At 48.6% G+C, this 18,816-nt stretch overlaps 1 protein-coding gene across 2 annotated transcripts in view; it reads left to right on the top strand.

Annotated features, from left to right (window-relative positions):
- Nucleotides 1-1,230: 1,230 nt before the first annotated feature.
- Nucleotides 1,231-18,816, top strand: part of GYS2 (glycogen synthase 2) — a 123,757-nt gene continuing 106,171 nt past the window's right edge. For both annotated transcript variants that reach the window (XM_069762777.1, XM_069762778.1), the window contains exon 1: nt 1,231-1,583. In XM_069762777.1, the coding sequence (XP_069618878.1) occupies nt 1,463-1,583 (121 nt within the window). In that variant the 5' untranslated portion in view covers nt 1,231-1,462. The remainder of the gene's footprint in view (nt 1,584-18,816) is intronic.

Genomic DNA, 18,816 nt, shown 5'->3' with positions numbered 1-18,816 from the left:
CAAGGAGCTCCCCCTAGTGGTGGCTGCAGACAGGATATTATCATGTATCTCTGTATACAGGGAGCTCCCCCTAGTGGTGGCTGCAGACAGGATCTTATCATGTATCTCTGTATACAGGGATCTCCCCCTAGTGGTGACTGCAGACAGGATCTTATCATGTATCTCTGTATACAGGGAGCTCCCCCTAGTGGTGACTGCAGACAGGATCTTATCATGTATCTCTGTATATAGGGAGCTCCCCCTAGTGGTGGCTGCAGACAGGATCTTATCATGTATCTCTGTATACAGGGAGCTCCCCCTAGTGGTGGCTGCAGACAGGATCTTATCATGTATCTCTGTATACAGGGAGCTCCCCCTAGTGGTGGCTGCAGACAGGATCTTATCATGTATCTCTGTATACAGGGAGCTCCCCCTAGTGGTGGCTGCAGACAGGATCTTATCATGTATCTCTGTATACAGGGAGCTCCCTCTAGTGGTGACTGCAGACATGATCTTATCATGTATCTCTGTATACAGGGAGCTCCCCCTAGTGGTGACTGCAGACAGGATCTTATCATGTATCTCTGTATACAGGGAGCTCCCCCTAGTGGTGACTGCAGACAGGATCTTATCATGTATCTCTGTATACAGGGAGCTCCCCCTAGTGGTGGCTGCAGACAGAATCTTATCATGTATCTCTGTATACAGGGAGCTCCCCCTAGTGGTGACTGCAGACAGGATCTTATCATGTATCTCTGTATACAGTGAGCTCCCCCTAGTGGTGGCTGCAGACAGGATCTTATCATGTATTTCTGTATACAGGGAGCTCCCTCTAGTGGTGACTGCAGACATGATCTTATCATGTATCTCTGTATACAGGGAGCTCCCCCTAGTGGTGACTGCAGACAGGATCTTATCATGTATCTCTGTATACAGGGAGCTCCCCCTAGTGGTGACTGCAGACAGGATCTTATCATGTATCTCTGTATACAGGGAGCTCCCCCTAGTGGTGGCTGCAGACAGAATCTTATCATGTATCTCTGTATACAGGGAGCTCCCCCTAGTGGTGGCTGCAGACAGGCTCTGTATAATATTATTTTTCCTTTCCCTCTATTATTGCCCGGCTTCTGTACTTTGGCACTTTATACTCTGTTACTTAGTATTGCTAGTACCTGACCGCTGGTTTTTGCCTTTGGTTACTGATGGCCCCAGGTCATCGGACGCTGGTCGGGTTCATACATTTCAAGGTTTGTGTGCTTGGCCGGGGTCCAGGGGAGGATTTGGCTGCTGACTGCGCAGCGACCTCTGATCAGCTTGCGGGGGGATCTGTCCACTTACAGGTCTATGGGGGATTTGCTCGTGTGTGTAATGCTTGGTGTCAGCTCTAAGCTTCGGATTATCCTGGAAGGAAAGTCTCCTCAATCTCTTATGTCTTAGAGAGTCCGAGGACCCGGCTCCGTCTGCTCTGCACCTCCAGGCCGCCATGCCGCTCAGCAGGTCCCTGTCCGTCACCTCCCTCAATGGTCTCCCTCAGTGGGACGAGGAGGATCTCCCCATAGATGACCTCTTGCTCTTCGAGATTTCCTGGGAGGTCACCAACAAAGGTAAGTGACCCCAACAAAGGAGCGATGATGGGGGTCAGGGAGGGGGACTCTACACCTGTGCTGCACAGTAATGGATGATAACAGGGAGTAATAGCCTTCATCCTCCCTGCATTGTTGGGGAGTAGACATGGTTGGACATAGACGCCGCACGTTGGATTGTCAGCTCCGGGGTCCGGCCGTCTGAGGGTCATCACGCTATAGGATGGCGCAGTCTGGATTACAACCCTCATCCTCCTCCTGTGATGGCTGCGCTGTCTCCTCCTGTTAATGATTGATCAATGTGATATTGACATGATAGATAAAAGCAGAGGAGGCGACAGAGGGGCCCGGGCCGAGGGGGCCGGGGGCCGATGGGGCCGCTCACCACATCTACTTACTGAGAAGAACAAATAGCTTCGGTTCCAGATATAAACGACTGATTGTTCTCAGGGAGAAGCACAATAATGATCTGGTATTGATGACGTCACAGAGCGGTGCTCAGACTGCTGACGTCACCGGCCTGATGGAGCAGAGAGCGGCGGAGCGACGTCACGTATCGTATCTGCGGCTCATGAAAGCTCCCAGAAATACAATGCAAATATTGTCCGAACACCAGTGTCATGTCTGCTCGCTGACACAAGAGGGCGATTGAGCACCAAGTATAAATCAGCCGCCACACCGGACGTATCGGGGTGGGCCACGGACAATAATGGGGTCTCTGTGCTACAGCCTCAATACACAGGAGGGGGTGAGGAAAATACAAGACCTTTACTAATTGGGGCGATCAATAGATTATCTAGTATTTATTATCTAATATCTATCTAGTATTTATTATCTATTATTTATTTATTATCTATCTATTATCTATTATCAGTGAATTATCTATCTATTATCTATTATTTATCTATTATCTATGTATCATGTATCTATTATCTATCATTTATCTATCTATCGTCTATCTATTATCTATTATTATTATTTATTGTTATAGCGCCATTTATTCCATGATGCTTTACATGTGAGGAGGGGTATACATAATAAAAACAGGTACAATAATCTTGAACAATACAAGTCACAACTGGTACAGGAGGAGAGAGGACCCTGCCCGCGAGGGCTCACAGTCTACAAGGGATGGGTGAGGATACAGGAGGAGAGAGGACCCTGCCCACGAGGGCTCACAGTCTACAAGGGATGGGTGAGGATACAGGAGGAGAGAGGACCCTGCCCGCGAGGACTCACAATCTACAAGGGATGGGTGAGAATACAGGAGGAGAGAGGACCCTGCCCGCGAGGGCTCACAGTCTACAAGGGCTGGGTGAGGATACAGGAGGAGAGAGGACCCTGCCCGTGAGGGCTCACAATCTACAAAGGATGGGTGAGGATACAGGAGGAGAGAGGACCCTGCCCGCGAGGGCTCACAGTCTACAAGGGATGGGTGAGGATACAGGAGGAGAGAGGACCCTGCCCGCGAGGGCTCACAATCTACAAGGGATGGGTGAGGATACAGGAGGAGAGAGGACCCTGCCCGCGAGGGCTCACAATCTACAAGGGATGGGTGAGGATACAGGAGGAGAGAGGACCCTGCCCACGAGGGCTCACAATCTACAAAGGATGGGTGAGGATACAGGAGGAGAGAGGACCCTGCCCGCGAGGGCTCACAGCCTACAAGGGATGGGTGAGGATACAGGAGGAGAGAGGACCCTGCCCGTGAGGGCTCACAATCTACAAAGGATGGGTGAGGATACAGGAGGAGAGAGGACCCTGCCCGCGAGGGCTCACAGCCTACAAGGGATGGGTGAGGATACAGGAGGAGAGAGGACCCTGCCCGTGAGGGCTCACAATCTACAAAGGATGGGTGAGGATACAGGAGGAGAGAGGACCCTGCCCGCGAGGGCTCACAGTCTACAAGGGATGGGTGAGGATACAGGAGGAGAGAGGACCCTGCCCGCGAGGGCTCACAATCTACAAGGGATGGGTGAGGATACAGGAGGAGAGAGGACCCTGCCCGCGAGGGCTCACAATCTACAAGGGATGGGTGAGGATACAGGAGGAGAGAGGACCCTGCCCACGAGGGCTCACAGTCTACAAGGGATGGGTGAGGATACAGGAGGAGAGAGGACCCTGCCCGCGAGGACTCACAATCTACAAGGGATGGGTGAGAATACAGGAGGAGAGAGGACCCTGCCCGCGAGGGCTCACAATCTACAAGGGATGGGTGAGGATACAGGAGGAGAGAGGACCCTGCCCGTGAGGGCTCACAATCTACAGGGGATGGGTGAGGATACAGGAGGAGAGAGGACCCTGCCCGTGAGGGCTCACAATCTACAAAGGATGGGTGAGGATACAGGAGGAGAGAGGACCCTGCCCGTGAGGGCTCACAATCTACAAAGATGGGTGAGGGTACAGGAGGAGAGAGGACCCTGCCCGCGAAGGCTCACACAATCTACAAGGGATGGGTGAGGTTACAGGAGGAGAGAGGACCCTGCCTGCGAGGGCTCACAGTCTACAAGGGATGGGTGAGGATACAGGAGGAGAGAGGACCCTGCCCGCGAGGGCTCACAGTCTACAAGGGATGGGTGAGGATACAGGAGGAGAGAGGACCCTGCCCGCGAGGGCTCACAGTCTACAAGGGATGGGTGAGGATACAGGAGGAGAGAGGACCCTGCCCGCGAGGGCTCACAATCTACAAAGGATGGGTGAGGATACAGGAGGAGAGAGGACCCTGCCCGTGAGGGCTCACAATCTACAAAGGATGGGTGAGGGTACAGGAGGAGAGAGGACCCTGCCCGCGAAGGCTCACACAATCTACAAGGGATGGGTGAGGTTACAGGAGGAGAGAGGACCCTGCCGCGAGGGCTCACAGTCTACAAGGGATGGGTGAGGATACAGGAGGAGAGAGGACCCTGCCCGCGAGGGCTCACAGTCTACAAGGGATGGGTGAGGATACAGGAGGAGAGAGGACCCTGCCCGCGAGGGCTCACAATCTACAAGGGATGGGTGAGGATACAGGAGGAGAGAGGACCCTGCCCGCGAGGGCTCACAATCTACAAGGGATGGGTGAGAATACAGGAGGAGAGAGGTCCCTGCCCGCGAGGGCTCACAATCTACAAGGGATGGGTGAGAATACAGGAGGAGAGAGGACCCTGCCCGCGAGGGCTCACAATCTACAAGGGATGGGTGAGGATACAGGGGGAGAGAGGACCCTGCCCGCGAGGGCTCACAATCTACAAGGGATGGATGAGAATACAGGAGGAGAGAGGACCCTGCCCGCGAGGGCTCACAATCTACAAGGGATGGGTGAGGATACAGGAGGAGAGAGGACCCTGCCCGCGAGGGCTGACAATCTACAAGGGATGGGTGAGGATACAGGAGGAGAGAGGACCCTGCCCGCGAGGCTCACAATCTACAAGGGATGGGTGAGGACACAGGAGGAGAGAGGACCCTGCCCGCGAGGGCTCACAATCTACAAGGGATGGGTGAGGATACAGGAGGAGAGAGGACCCTGCCCGTGAAGGCTCACAATCTACAAGGGATGGGCGAGGATACAGTAGGTGAGGGTACAGCTGGTCGTGCAGCGGTTTGGTCGATCGGTGGTTACTGCAGGTTGTAGGCTTGTCGGAAGAGGTGGGTCTTCAGGTTCTTTTTGAAGGTTTCGATGGTAGGTGAGAGTCTGATGTGTTGTGGTAGAGAATTCCAGAGTAGGGGTGATACATGAGAGAAGTCTTGGATGCGGTTGTGGGAAGAGGAGATAAGAGGGGAGTAGAGAAGGAGATCTTGTGAGGATCGGAGGTTGCGGGTAGGTAAGTACCGGGAGACGAGGTCACAGATGTATGGAGGAGACAGGTTGTGGATGGCTTTGTACGTCATGGTAAGGGTTTTGTACTGGAGTCTCTGGGCAATGGGGAGCCAGTGAAGGGATTGACAGAGGGAAGAGGCCGGGGAATAGCGGGGGGACAGGTGGATTAGTCGGGCAGCAGAGTTTAGAATAGATTGGAGGGGTGCCAGAGTGTTCGAGGGGAGGCCACAGAGCAGGAGGTTACAGTAGTCGAGGCGGGAGGTGATGGGGGAATGGACTAGGGTTTTTGCAGATTCTTGGTTGAGGAATGAACGGATTCGTGAAATATTTTTGAGTTGAAGTCGACAGGAAGTGGAAAGGGCTTGGATATGCGGTTTGGAGGAGAGATCAGTGTCAAGGATTACCCCAAGACAGCGGGCTTGTGGGACTGGGAAGAGTGGGCACATAAAGATGTGTATACATATAAAGGGTGCACATGATTACAGTATAACAATAATTACATAAGAACAAGTCTATTCATAAAAACTGACATGAAAGATGTAATCCACACAGACGACATCTCATACGGTGCAGATATCAGCTGGATTCTGTATTAATCATCTCCATGGCTGACCCCATTCACTACATGAGGACCCCCGAGCCGATCGGCGCCTGTACTACTCAGTGCGCAGGAAGAAGGATCTGAGAACTGGGCGAATATGTCATCCCACGCCTGCGCAGATGACACCTCTACAACCACTCCGCCATCTTAGCAGTGGGCCAAGGATTAGGGTGACGTGCGCATGTCACAGAGTCAGAAAGCTCCGTGCAAATATCGGATCGCGCATTTATTAACTATGTACATGGCTGAGGATATAACCCAATAGAAGTGAGAACACCCCCATTAGCTGGGGCTCGCGACTCACCACATGAAAATGGGGGAGACACAAACCCCGCAACAGGCATGTATCTGAATCCCAAATATCCTAGGGTACAACACTAATACAGGGATCCTATTCTCATTTTTTATAGACAAACATGCTCTTTCTTCTGTAATTATTGTTACATACTGTAATCATGTACACCCTTTATAAACTTGTCACATGCACATTAATTGCTTGAAGAAGGTTCACATCTTTGTCATGAACCGGGGTTTTTTGGTTGCCCCCGGTTGTTTTCTGAAGGAGATTTATTTATATCCCACTTCCCAGTTCGGGTTTGGAACTTTCAGCTCTCTGGCGCCCCCCTTACCCTCAGGTCAGACAGGGAACTGCACTTAAGAATTAGTCGCCAGAAAGGCTGCCTTGTTATGTACTGGGTAATGGGCACGCTGCAGCGAGGGCGATATAAATACTCCCACTCAGGCAGGAACAATAATTATCAACGCTATTCGTTGCTACCAGTTTTCCCAAAGGTTCAGGACACTTTCGCTGCCACCAGCTCCTATTTCTTAATTAATAACGGGTCAGAAGCCAACCCAATTAATAGCGTAATTTACTTCAGAGGACGTGAAAGTACGTTATAGGGCAAGGAGAAACGAAGCGAGTATATATTTTACTCCAAAAGGTAGGCAGTGTTTACAAAAGTATAAAAAGATATTAGAAAAGGATACAAGTATCGTATGTACAGACAATTACAAAATAAAAGGGATTAAAGATGAAAATAAACTTACAGTTGCTTATGTCCTTTTATAGTAGACCATGCGGTGCGAGGGAGGGGCAATACATCAAAATGCATCACACAGCGTCTCTCAGCTAGTTCCCTGGACAAAGAATAGTGCAAAATGAGGTCTCCCTGTCTTATACCTGTGCCCAAAAACAAGGCACTCCCCCCTGTGGTTACCTCACTGGGTGGCTGAATACTCCCCTTTCTGACCCTTTCTGAAAGATATGAAAAACCATCTGTAAACATATCTCAGCGTATGAACCTCATAGAAGAATGACACCATTATCATTATGCTAAGCATGACATGAGGGGTTCATTTAAGTATAAACACGAAGTGGATACATGACCTGCTTACAGAGAAATCCGTTCCTTGAATTTTGTTGGGTTTTAATCCTAGATATTTTAGTGGAGTATAGATCTCTCAGTGGACAGGGAGCTCTGTGTATAGTGTCTGTGTAAAGGTAATACAGTGATCACCAGCGACATTATACACAGGAGCTCTTTATATAGTGTCTGTGTAAAGGTAATACAGTGATCACCAGTGACATTATACACAGGAGCTCTTTATATAGTGTCAGTGTACAGGTAATGCAGGAATCACCAGTGACATTATACACAGGAGCTCTGTTTATAGTGTCAGTGTCCATGTAATACAGTGATCACCAGTGACATTATACACAGGAGCTCTGTATATAGTGTCAGTGTACAGGTAATACAGTGATCACCGCTGACATTATGCACAGGAGCTCTGTATATAGTGTCAGTGTACAGGTAATACAGCGATCACCAGTGACATTATACACAGGAGCTCTTTATATAGTGTCTGTGTAAAGGTAATACAGTGATCACCAATGACATTATACACAGGAGCTCTGTATATAGTGTCAGTTTACAGATAATACAGTGATCACCGGTGACATTATACACAGGAGCTCTGTTTATAGTCAGTGTCCATGTAATACAGTGATCACCAGTGACATTATATACAGGAGCTCTGTATATAGTGTATAATGTACAGGTAGTACAGCGATCACCAGTGACATTATACACAGGAGCTCTGTATATAGTGTCAGTGTACAGGTAATACAGTGATCACCAGTGACATTGTACACAGGAGCGCTGCATACAGTGCATAGGGTACAGGTAATACAGTGATCACCAGTGACTAGTGTTGAGCATTCCGATACCGCAAGTATCGGGTATCGGCCGATATTTGCGGTATCGGAATTCTGATACCGAGTTCCAATATTTTTGTGATATCGGGAATCGGTATCAGGATTTAGATTAATGTGTAAAATAAAGAATAAAAATAAAAAATATTGATATACTTACCCTCGGACGGGCCCTGGTTGTCACCGCTGCAATCGCCATATTATCCTTCCTATGAATGAGCGCGTTAAGGACCTTCGATGACGTCGCGGCTTGTGATTGGTCGCGTGAGCGGTCACATGACCGCTCAGCGACCAATCACAAGCTGCGACATCATCGAAGGTCATTAAAGCGCTCATTCTTAGGAAGAAAAGCATGGCGATTGCAGCGGTGACAACCAGGGCCCGTCCGAGGGTAAGTGTTATGACCTGGTGGTCAGGACAATAATGGACCTGGTGGTTAAGAGCACACGGAATGACCTGATAGTTACTGATAATAAAGGACGAGCTCTGGGACGTGGGAACTCTGCTGACCGCAATCCCTAAACCTATCAACCACACTAGAAATAGCCGTGGATTGCGCCTAACGCTCCCTATGCAACTCGGCACAGCCTAAGAAACTAGCTAGCCCTGAAGATAGAAAAATAAAGCCTACCTTGCCTCAGAGAAATTCCCCAAAGGAAAAGGCAGCCCCCCACATATAATGACTGTGAGTAAAGATGAAAATACAAACACAGAGATTAAATAGATTAAGCAAAGTGAGGCCCGACTTACTGAACAGACCGAGGATAGGAAAGGTTACTTTGCGGTCAGCACAAAAACCTACAAAAAGACCACGCAGAGGGCGCAAAAAGACCCTCCGCACCGACTCACGGTGCGGAGGCGCTCCCTCTGCGTCCCAGAGCTTCCAGCAAGCAAGACAACAAATTAAATAGCAAGCTGGACAGAAAAATAGCAAACCAAAGAAATACAAGCTGGAACTTAGCTTCTGCTGGGAAGACAGGTCACAAGAACGATCCAGGAGTGAACTAGACCAATACTGGAACATTGACAGGTGGCATGGAGCAAAGATCTAAGTGGAGTTAAATAGAGCAGCCAGCTAACGAATTAACCTCGTCACCTGTGAAAGGAAACTCAGAAACACCCACCAGAGGAAGTCCATGGACAGAACCAGCCGAAGTACCATTCATGACCACAGGAGGGAACCCGACAACAGAATTCACAACAGGTAAGTATATCAATATTTTTTATTTTTATTCTTTATTTTACACATTAATATGGATCCCAGGGCCTGAAGGAGAGTTTCCTCTCCTTCAGACCCTGGGAACCATTACGGATACCTTCCGATATTTGTGTCCCATTGACTTGTATTGGTATCGGATATCGGTATCGGCGATATCCGATATTTTTCGGATATCGGCCGATACCATCCGATACCGATACTTTCAAATATCGGACGGTATCGCTCAACACTACCAGTGACTTTATGTTACAACCCTGCTGGCATCACTGCCTGACCTCCTGTCCCCACCTGCCTTACACATCAACTTACTCACTACTCCGGGCCATGCTGTGAGTTCTTTCTTCTGCCAATTCCATTCTGTGTGCCTCATGTCTTGTGCCTGCTCTGTGCAAGCTTCCTGGCTGTGTGCATAGGGGGGGGCGGCACTGGCAATTCCTGATTCTTATTGAGACTGTGCACCTTCTTAAGGTGTCCCCGGCCAATTGTCAAGGGGCCTCTGATTCTTAAGGCATCCCCATCCATTGGAGGAGGCCTGAGCAACTTTCTCCCTCAGTTAGTGTCTTGCTACCGAGCTGCCAGGTCCTGTTCTGTCTCAGCCACCCAGTGGGGCTTTGTACCCTGGCCTAAACTGGTGTCTCTTGTTTCGCCACCCAGTGGCCCGTTCCTGATCCTGTATGTACTCTGATCTATATCTGTCCCTGTTGTCTCCTTGTCTGTTTGTCTTTCGCTCTCAGCTGTGCGTACCCTTGTGTCCATTCCATTCTGCTCTTCTCACCACAACCTGTGGTTCTGTGCCTTCCTGCTCTGCTCGCCTCTATCCCGCAGCTCTGCTCTGTTCTGCTCTGAAGCTCACTTTGCTGCTTGGCTCTGCCTGATGCAACCTGTGGCTCTGTGCCTCTCTGCTCTGCTCACCACAACCTGTGGTTCTGTGCCTTCCTGCTATGCTCGCCGCAATCTCTCCATACTGCCGCATGGTCTCTCAATTCTGCCCATGTGTCACGGATCCCACCGGGATCCCACCAATCTGTCACGGATCATGGGGAGGATACCTTTATCATCCCCACTACTCACACCAATTTGTCACAAACCGGGGTTGTTTGGTTGCCTCTGGTTCCTTCTGAAGGGGATTTATCTATATCCCACTTCCCAGTATGCTATGTACAGGAGGAGATGACACACAGGTATATACTATATACAGGGGAGATGACACACACATATATACTATATACAGGAGGAGATGACACACAGATATATACTATATACAGGAGGAGATGACACACGTATATACTATATACAGGACTAGATAACACACAGATATATACTATATACAGGAGGAGATGACACACAGGTATATACTATATACAGGGGAGATGACACACACATACTATATACAGGAGGAGATGACACACAGATATATACTATATACAGGAGGAGATGACACACAGGTACATACTATATACAGGGGAGATGACACACATATACTATATACAGGAGGAGATGACACACAGATATATACTATATACAGGAGGAGATGACACAAATGTATATACAATATACAGGAGGAGATGACATACAGGTATATACTATGTACAGGGGAGATGACACACAGGAATATACTATATACAGGAGATGACATACAGGTGTATACTATAAATAAGGGAGATGACAAACCTGTATATACTGAGGGGAAAATGAGGTGTGAGGTGAAAATGAGGGGTGTGAGGTGAAAATGAGAGGAGTGAGGGAAAATAGTGCAGTCATCGGAAAATGACAGATGTGAGGTCGAAATGACAAGTGTTAGGGGGGAATGAGAGGTGTGAGGGGGAAAATGAGAGAAGTGAGGGGGAAAATGAGAGGTGTGAGGGGGAAAATGAGAGGTGTGAGGGGGAAACTGAGAGGTGTGAGGGGGAAAATGAGAGGTGTGAGGGGGAAAATGAGAGGTGTGAGGGAGAAAATGAGAGTGAGGGGGAAAATGAGAGGTGTGAGGGAGAAAATGAGAGGTGTGATGGGAAGATATTTACTGCTCAGGCAACGCCGGGCTCTTCGGCTAGTTTTGAATAAAGATGATATACTCTTACATTCTTATGGATCTCTTCATTTTTTTCAGGACATTTTCTAGCACTGAAAAAGGTTTATGTAAAATAATTAGTGCACCCCGTATCATTTCCTTTACATGTCAGTGTTACTTGTTACTTTGTATCATGGAAGTATTGCCTTTTCTCCATGGCGGTCCCTGCCCTCCCCCCGCTCTTCTAGGAACTGTAAATCCTCTCATGGTTTCTTCTCTGTACGGAGACAAATGCTGAGGAAGCTTCTACGTAAATCCCAAGATTAAGTCACCACTCAGCACCTGTACGGTGTTCATTTTAGGACATGGTCACAAATCAAAGTCAAACATCAGAAATACTCTGTCTGATACCTCATTGTGATACTTGAGTCTGATACCTGAGTCTGATACCTGAGTCTGATACTTGACTCTGATACCTGACTCTGATACCTGACTCTGATACCTGACTCTGATACCTGACTCTGATACCTGACTCTGATACCTGACTCTGATACCTGACTCTGATACCTGACTCTGATACCTGACTCTGATACCTGACTCTGATACCTGACTCTGATACTTGACCCTGATACATGAAATTAGTAAAATTAGTAAAATTAGCTAAAATTACTACCTGGGATCACTTGAGCTTGTGGTGCAATGGTAAGGCCGACGGCTGTAGTATCTAGACGCAGGATCCATTTTTTTTCCGCCGGATCGGTTTTATTTTTCTGCCGAATCCGTTTTTTTATGCCGGATCCAATTTTTTTTTACGTCGGATCTGTTTTTTTACGCCGGATTCGTTGTTTTTTTTGGCAGGATCCGTTTTTTTTTTTACGCCGGATCCGCTTTTTTTGCCTGATTCGTTTTTTTCTGCCGGATCTGTTTTTCTTCCGCCTAATCCGTTTTCTTTGCCGGATCCGTTTTTCTTCCGCCGGATCCGTTTTCTTCGCCGGATCCGTTTTTTTACGCCGAATCCGTTTTTTTTCGCCGGATCCTTTTTTTCTGCCGGATCTGTTTTTTTACGCCATATCCATTTTTTTATGCTGGATCCGTTTTTTTTTTTTTTTTACACCAAATCCGTTTTTTTTCGCCGGATCCTTTTTTTCTGCCGGATCTGTTTTTTTACGCCATATCCATTTTTTTACGCCGGATCCGTTTTTTTTTTTTACGCCGGATCCGTTTGTTTTCACCGGATTTTTTTTTTCGCTGGATCCGTTTTTTCGCCTGATCCATTTTTTTTACGCCGAATCCGTTTTTTTCGCCTGATCCATTTTTTTTCTTCCGGATCGGTTTTTGTTTACGCCTGATCAGTTCATTTTTGCGCCGGATCCGTTTTTTTACGCCGGATCCGTTTTTCTTTTGCCGGCGTAAAAAAAACGGATCCGGCGTGAAAAAAACGGATCCGGCGTAAAAAAAAATTTTTTTTTACGCCGGATCCGTTTTTTCCGCCGGCAGAAGAAAAACGGATCCGGTGAAAAAAAAAATGGATCCGGCGTAAAAATAAACGGATCAGGCGTAAAAAAAAAAAAAACGGATCCGGAAAAAAAAAAAATTCGGCGTAAAAAAAACCCGGATCCGGCGAAAAAACGGATTCGGCGTAAAAAAAACGAATCCGGCTAAAAAAAACGGATCCGGCAAAAAAGACCGGATCTGGTGAAAAAATATGGATCCGGTGTAAAAAAAACGGATCCGGCGTTAAAAAAACGGATCCGGCGTAAAAAAATGGATATGGCGTTAAAAAACAGATCCGGCAGAAAAAAACGGATCCGGCGCAAAAAAAAGAGATTCGGCGTAAAAAACCCGGATCCGGCGAAAAAAACGGATCCGGCGGAAGAAAAACGGATCCGGCGTAAAAAAAACGGATCCGGCAAAAAAACGAATCCGGCGTAAAAAAAAAATGGATCCGGCGAAAAAAATCGGATACGGCAGAAAAAATCGGATCTGGCGTAAAAAAAACGGATCCGGCAAAAAAAAAACGGATCTGGCAAAAAAAAATGGATCCGGTGTAAAAAAAAACGGATCCGGTGTAAAAAAAACACGGATCCGGCGTAAAAAAAAGGATCCGGCGTAAAAAAACGGATCAGGCAGAAAAAAAACGGAGCCGGCAGACAAAAACTGATCCGGAGGACAAAAACGGATCCGGAAAAAAAACGGATCCTGAGGAAAAAAAACGGATCCTGCAGAAGAAAACGGATCTGGCGGAAAAAAAACGGATCCGGCCGACAAAAACGGAGCCGGCAGAAAAATAAAACCGATCCGGCAGAAAAAAAAAAGGATCAGCGGAAAAAAAAATGGATCCTGCGTCTAGAGGCTACAGCCGTCGGCATTACCATTGCACCACAAGCTCAAGTGATCCCAGGTACTAATTTTAGCTAATTTTACAAATTTTACTAATTTCATGTATCAGAATCAAGTATCAGACTCAGGTATCGGAGTCAAGTATCAGAGTCAGGTATCAAAGTCAAGTATCAGAGTCAAGTATCAGTCAGGTATCAAAGTCAAGTATCAGAGTCAGGTATCAAAGTCAAGTATCAGAGTCAGGTATCAAAGTCAAGTATCAGAGTCAAGTATCAGTCAGGTATCAAAGTCAAGTATCAGAGTCAAGTATCAGAGCCAAGTATCAGAATGAGGTATCAGACAGAGTATTTCTGATGTTTGACTTTGATTTGTGACTTTGATATGTGAAAGTCAGGTATCAGAATCAAGTATCAGAATGAGGTATCAGACAGAGTATTTCTGATATTACTTCTGATGTTTGACTTTGATTTGTGACCATGTGTGAAAGTCAGGTATCAGACTCAAGTATCACAATGAGGTATCAGACAGAGTATTTCTGATGTTTGACTTTGATTTGTGTCCATGTCCTAAAATGAACACCGTACACCACTCAGCACCTGACAACCTGAGGAAGATCAGGTCTGACAACCTACAACTGCTGGAGCACCGAGGAAAGAAAATCACCGCGACCTTTATAAATAATACGTCCCACCAATCACAGCGGACCCCTATCTATACGACCAGCGACATGAGCCGACCTCCTCCCCGTGTGCAGGATCATGTATGGGGCTTGAGAAAGTATTCACCCCTTGATATTTTTTGTGTTTTGATATTTCACAGCCTGAAATTTTCCCGTTGTTTTCAGGGTTTCCATCAGTTCATGTACAGGACATGCAGACAACCGAAAACATTTGTCTTTTTATTGTAAAGAAAGCAAAAAACAGGACAAAATAACTGAAACCTTCAGTGTGCATAACTATTCACACCCATAAAGTCAGTACTTTGTAGAGTCTCCTTTTGCAGCAATTATAGCTGCAGTCTCTTTTCAAAAGTCTCTGTGAGCTTTTCCACATCTGACCACTGGGGATATTTTCTCATTCCTCAAGTCAAAACTCCAGCTCCTTCAGGTTAGATATTTCCTCTGGTGAACTGCAATCTTCATCCAGTGAATGAAGGTCTGGGCTGTGACTCGGCCGCTCAAGAACATTTCCATGTTTCCCCTTACACCACTCAGTGCTGCTTTAGCAGTAGTCTTTGGGTCGTTGTCTTGTTGGAAGGTGAACCTCCGTCCCAGTCTGAAATCACTGACAGACTGAGACAGGTTTTGCTCAAGAATATCCCTGTATTTCCCACCATCCATCTCGAACCATTTTATCCAGAGGTGTATCTACGGTTTCTGGCACCCGGGGCAAAAATTCATTTCGGCGCCCCCCCCCCAAGGACATATGCCCCCGTCAGTCCCATGATTGCCATCTCCTCCCCCACCATCCCCATCATTGCTCTCCCCGTCAGCCCCATCATTGCCCTCTCCTCCCCCACCATCCCCATCATTGCTCTCCCCGTCAGCCCCATCATTGCCCTCTCGTCCCCCACCATCCCCATCATTGCTCTCCCCGTCAGTCCCATGATTGCCATCTCCTCCCCCACCATCCCCATCATTGCTCTCCCCGTCAGCCCCATCATTGCCCTCTCCTCCCCCACCATCCCCATCATTGCTCTCCCCGTCAGCCCCATCATTGCCCTCTCCTCCCCCACCATCCCCATCATTGCTCTCTCCATCAGCCCCATCATTGCCCTCTCGTCCCCCACATCCCCATCATTGCTCTCCCCGTCAGCCCCATTATTGCCCTCTCCTCCCCCCCCCCCCACACACACACACATATTCACATACACACACACACATTAACATACACACACATTCACATACACACACATTCACATACATACACACATTCACATACACACATTCACATACACCTCTCACCTCTCCTCGCGCTCTCTGCCGCAGCATCTCATCGCCTTCCTCTGACACAGCCGGCCGCTGAATGATGACGTCGTCCAGCGGCGCGTCTCTGTGAGAGGAAGCAGGAAGACCGATCGCTGGGCAGCAGAACTGCAGGGATTTCTCCCTGCCCGCCGCAGCCACTCTGTAGGGCCCCCCCTCCACCTCTGCACACGTTGGGAGTCGGCGCTCTGCAGCTTCTCTGTGCCGGCTGTCAGCTTGACAGTTGGCACAGAGAACAGCCGACTCCCAGACCGGGGGCGGCAGAATGCTGCCGCCGGGGGCAGGGCTGCCACTAGAAATTTTGGGGCCCCATACTGGCAAAATTTTCGGGGCCCCCTTGAGACTCCGCCCAGGCTCCACCCCAGCCCCGCCTCCACCCCTCGAACTGTCCACAGTCCCACCGCTCTCTCTTGGAAAAACTCCACTTCTCACCAATCACACATTGACAGTTCCCATCACCAGATCACACATATAGCCGGCAGCTTTTGTTTTGGCCAAAAGATTTTTTAAGCCGCCACCATAACACGGTAGACACTTTTGGCCGGGCCCTACTCTACTGTAACCTATTAAATATTTGTTAAAATATGCAATACAATTTAGGTATATTTTTATTTATTTTTCAATTTTTAAAATGACCAATAATATCACATAGAAGGAACAAATACCACAACACCATGACCAGATGACATATTACCACCACAGTGATCGAATAATATCACATACAAGGAACAAATACCACAACACCATGACCAGACCACATATTACCACCACAGTGATCGAATAATATCACATACAAGGAACAAATACCACAACACCATAACCAGACCACATATTACCACCACATAGTGACTGAATACTACAATACTGATCAGTAATAAAAAAAACAACCCACAATACTATCACCATCAGTCCCATTATGCACAGGAGATCTGTACTTAGTATGCAGTGTCTGTGTACAGATAATACAGAGATCACTAGTGAAATTATACACAGGAGCTCTGTATACAGTGTATAGTGTCAGTGTATAGGTAACACACTGACTCACCAGTGACGTCTCTAGGTGAAGTCCTTCATCTTTCATCCAGCACAGACCGCCATCATTTCATCCAGCCAGGACTTCTCTCTGCAGGAAATAACACAGTTATCTCGAGCTCCGCTTGCAGAACACATTACTTAATTTTTCACAACTTCTACATTACACCACATGAAGAAGGCGACATAGTATCACTCTATACAGTAACAGGACCGCCCCCCATTTAAAACAGTATACTCAAAAAATAAAATAAATACATCACTGCAGTAATAATATCCCTAAATTAGCCCCTATGATATTAATAATATCCCCCAGCCTGGCCCCGTGTGTCTCATTCCTGGCGTCAGCCAGATGTTCTCCCATCCTGCCCTCATGAGTATCCATTCTGCCCCATATGATCTCCCCATCCTGCCCCATATGATCGCCCCATGTGATCTCTCCATCCTGTCTCCAATTCTGCCCCCAGTGTCTCCAATCATGCCCCATGTCTCCATTCTGCCCCCTATGTCTCCAACCATGCCCCCATGTCTGCAATCCTGACACTTGTCTCCAATCATGCCCCGTGTCTCCATTCTGCCCCATCTGTCTCCAGTCATGCCCCCATGTCTTTCATCCTGCCCCGTGTCTCCAATCATGCCCCGTATCTCCATTCTGCCCCGTGTCTCGCATTCTGCCCCAATGTCCAGCATTCTGCCCCTGGGTCTCACAGTCTGCCCCTGTGTCCAGCATTTCTGCCCCACTGTGTCCAGCATTTCTGCCCCACTGTGTCCAGCATTCTGCCCCTGTGTCCAGCATTCTGCCCCTGTCACTGTGTCCAGCATTTCTGCCCCACTGTGTCCAGCATTCTGCCCCACTGTGTCCAGCATTCTGCCCCTGTGTCCAGCATTCTGCCCCTGTGTCCAGCATTCTGCCCCTGTCACTGTGTCCAGCATTCTGCCCCACTGTGTCCAGCATTTCTGCCCCTGTCACTGTGTCCAGCATTCTGCCCCAATGTCCAGCATTTCTGCCCCACTGTGTGTCCAGCATTCTGCCCCACTGTGTGTCCAGCATTCTGCCCCACTGTGTGTCCAGCATTCTGCCCCACTGTGTGTCCAGCATTCTGCCCCACTGTGTGTCCAGCATTCTGCCCCACTGTGTGTCCAGCATTCTGCCCCACTGTGTCCAGCATTTCTGCCCCCCGGGCCCCCCTGGATCGCAGCTCTCAAAGAAAAAAAAAAACCACGACTTCTTACCTGGCCATGCTCCTGCGCCGGGCGAAGATCCCCCCAGGCTCCACACAGACGCACTCGCCGGGCCCGGCGGCTGACAATGACGTCAGACGCCGGCGAGTGCGCACTGCGGCCCGATTCAGCTGCCAGCCTCAGACTGGCTGGTGGCTGTTAACTATTGACGTGCGGGCGCGGGCCTGCACGTCAATAGTGTGCAGCTGCCGCAGCGCCTGCAGGGGGGCCCGGTGACCAGATGAGACGGGGCCCGATGCGGGCCCCCTCTGCTCACCGGGCCCCATACGCCAGTCACGGCTGTCATGCCCTGATGGCGGCCCTGGCCGGGGGAGACACTGCGGACCGCCGAATTAGGCGGCCCGACTGCGCCCCCCTGCCAGCTGCGCCCGGGGCACATGCCCCGGCTGCCAACCCCTAGATACACCACTGATTTCACCTCTCCCTGCTGCCGAAAAAGATCCCCACAACATGATGCTGCCACCACCATGCTTCACAGTGAGGATTTGTTTTTGGGGTGATGAGCTGTGTTGGTTTGGCATAAGACATAGCGATTACATTGGTGGCCAAAAAGTTCAATGTTGGGCTCCTCTGACCGCAGCACCTTCCTCCATATATTTGGGGAGTCTCCCACATGTCTTATGGCAAACTCAAAATGAGTCTTACAATATTTGTGTGTAAGTAAAGGTTTTTTTTCTGCCCAATCTTCATAATGGCCACCTCTATGGAGTGTACGGCTTATTGTGGTCGTATGGATAGATGCTCTAGTCTCTGCTTGGGACCTCGGTAGCTCCTTCAGGGTCACCTCTGGTCTTTGTGCTGCCATTCTGATTAATGC

The sequence above is a fragment of the Ranitomeya imitator genome, chromosome 4 (genome assembly GCF_032444005.1).
Source record: "Ranitomeya imitator isolate aRanImi1 chromosome 4, aRanImi1.pri, whole genome shotgun sequence".
Lineage (NCBI taxonomy): Eukaryota > Metazoa > Chordata > Amphibia > Anura > Dendrobatidae > Ranitomeya > Ranitomeya imitator.
The sequence above is the reverse complement of the archived record's forward strand: the minus strand, read 5'-3'. Positions and strand labels throughout refer to the sequence as shown.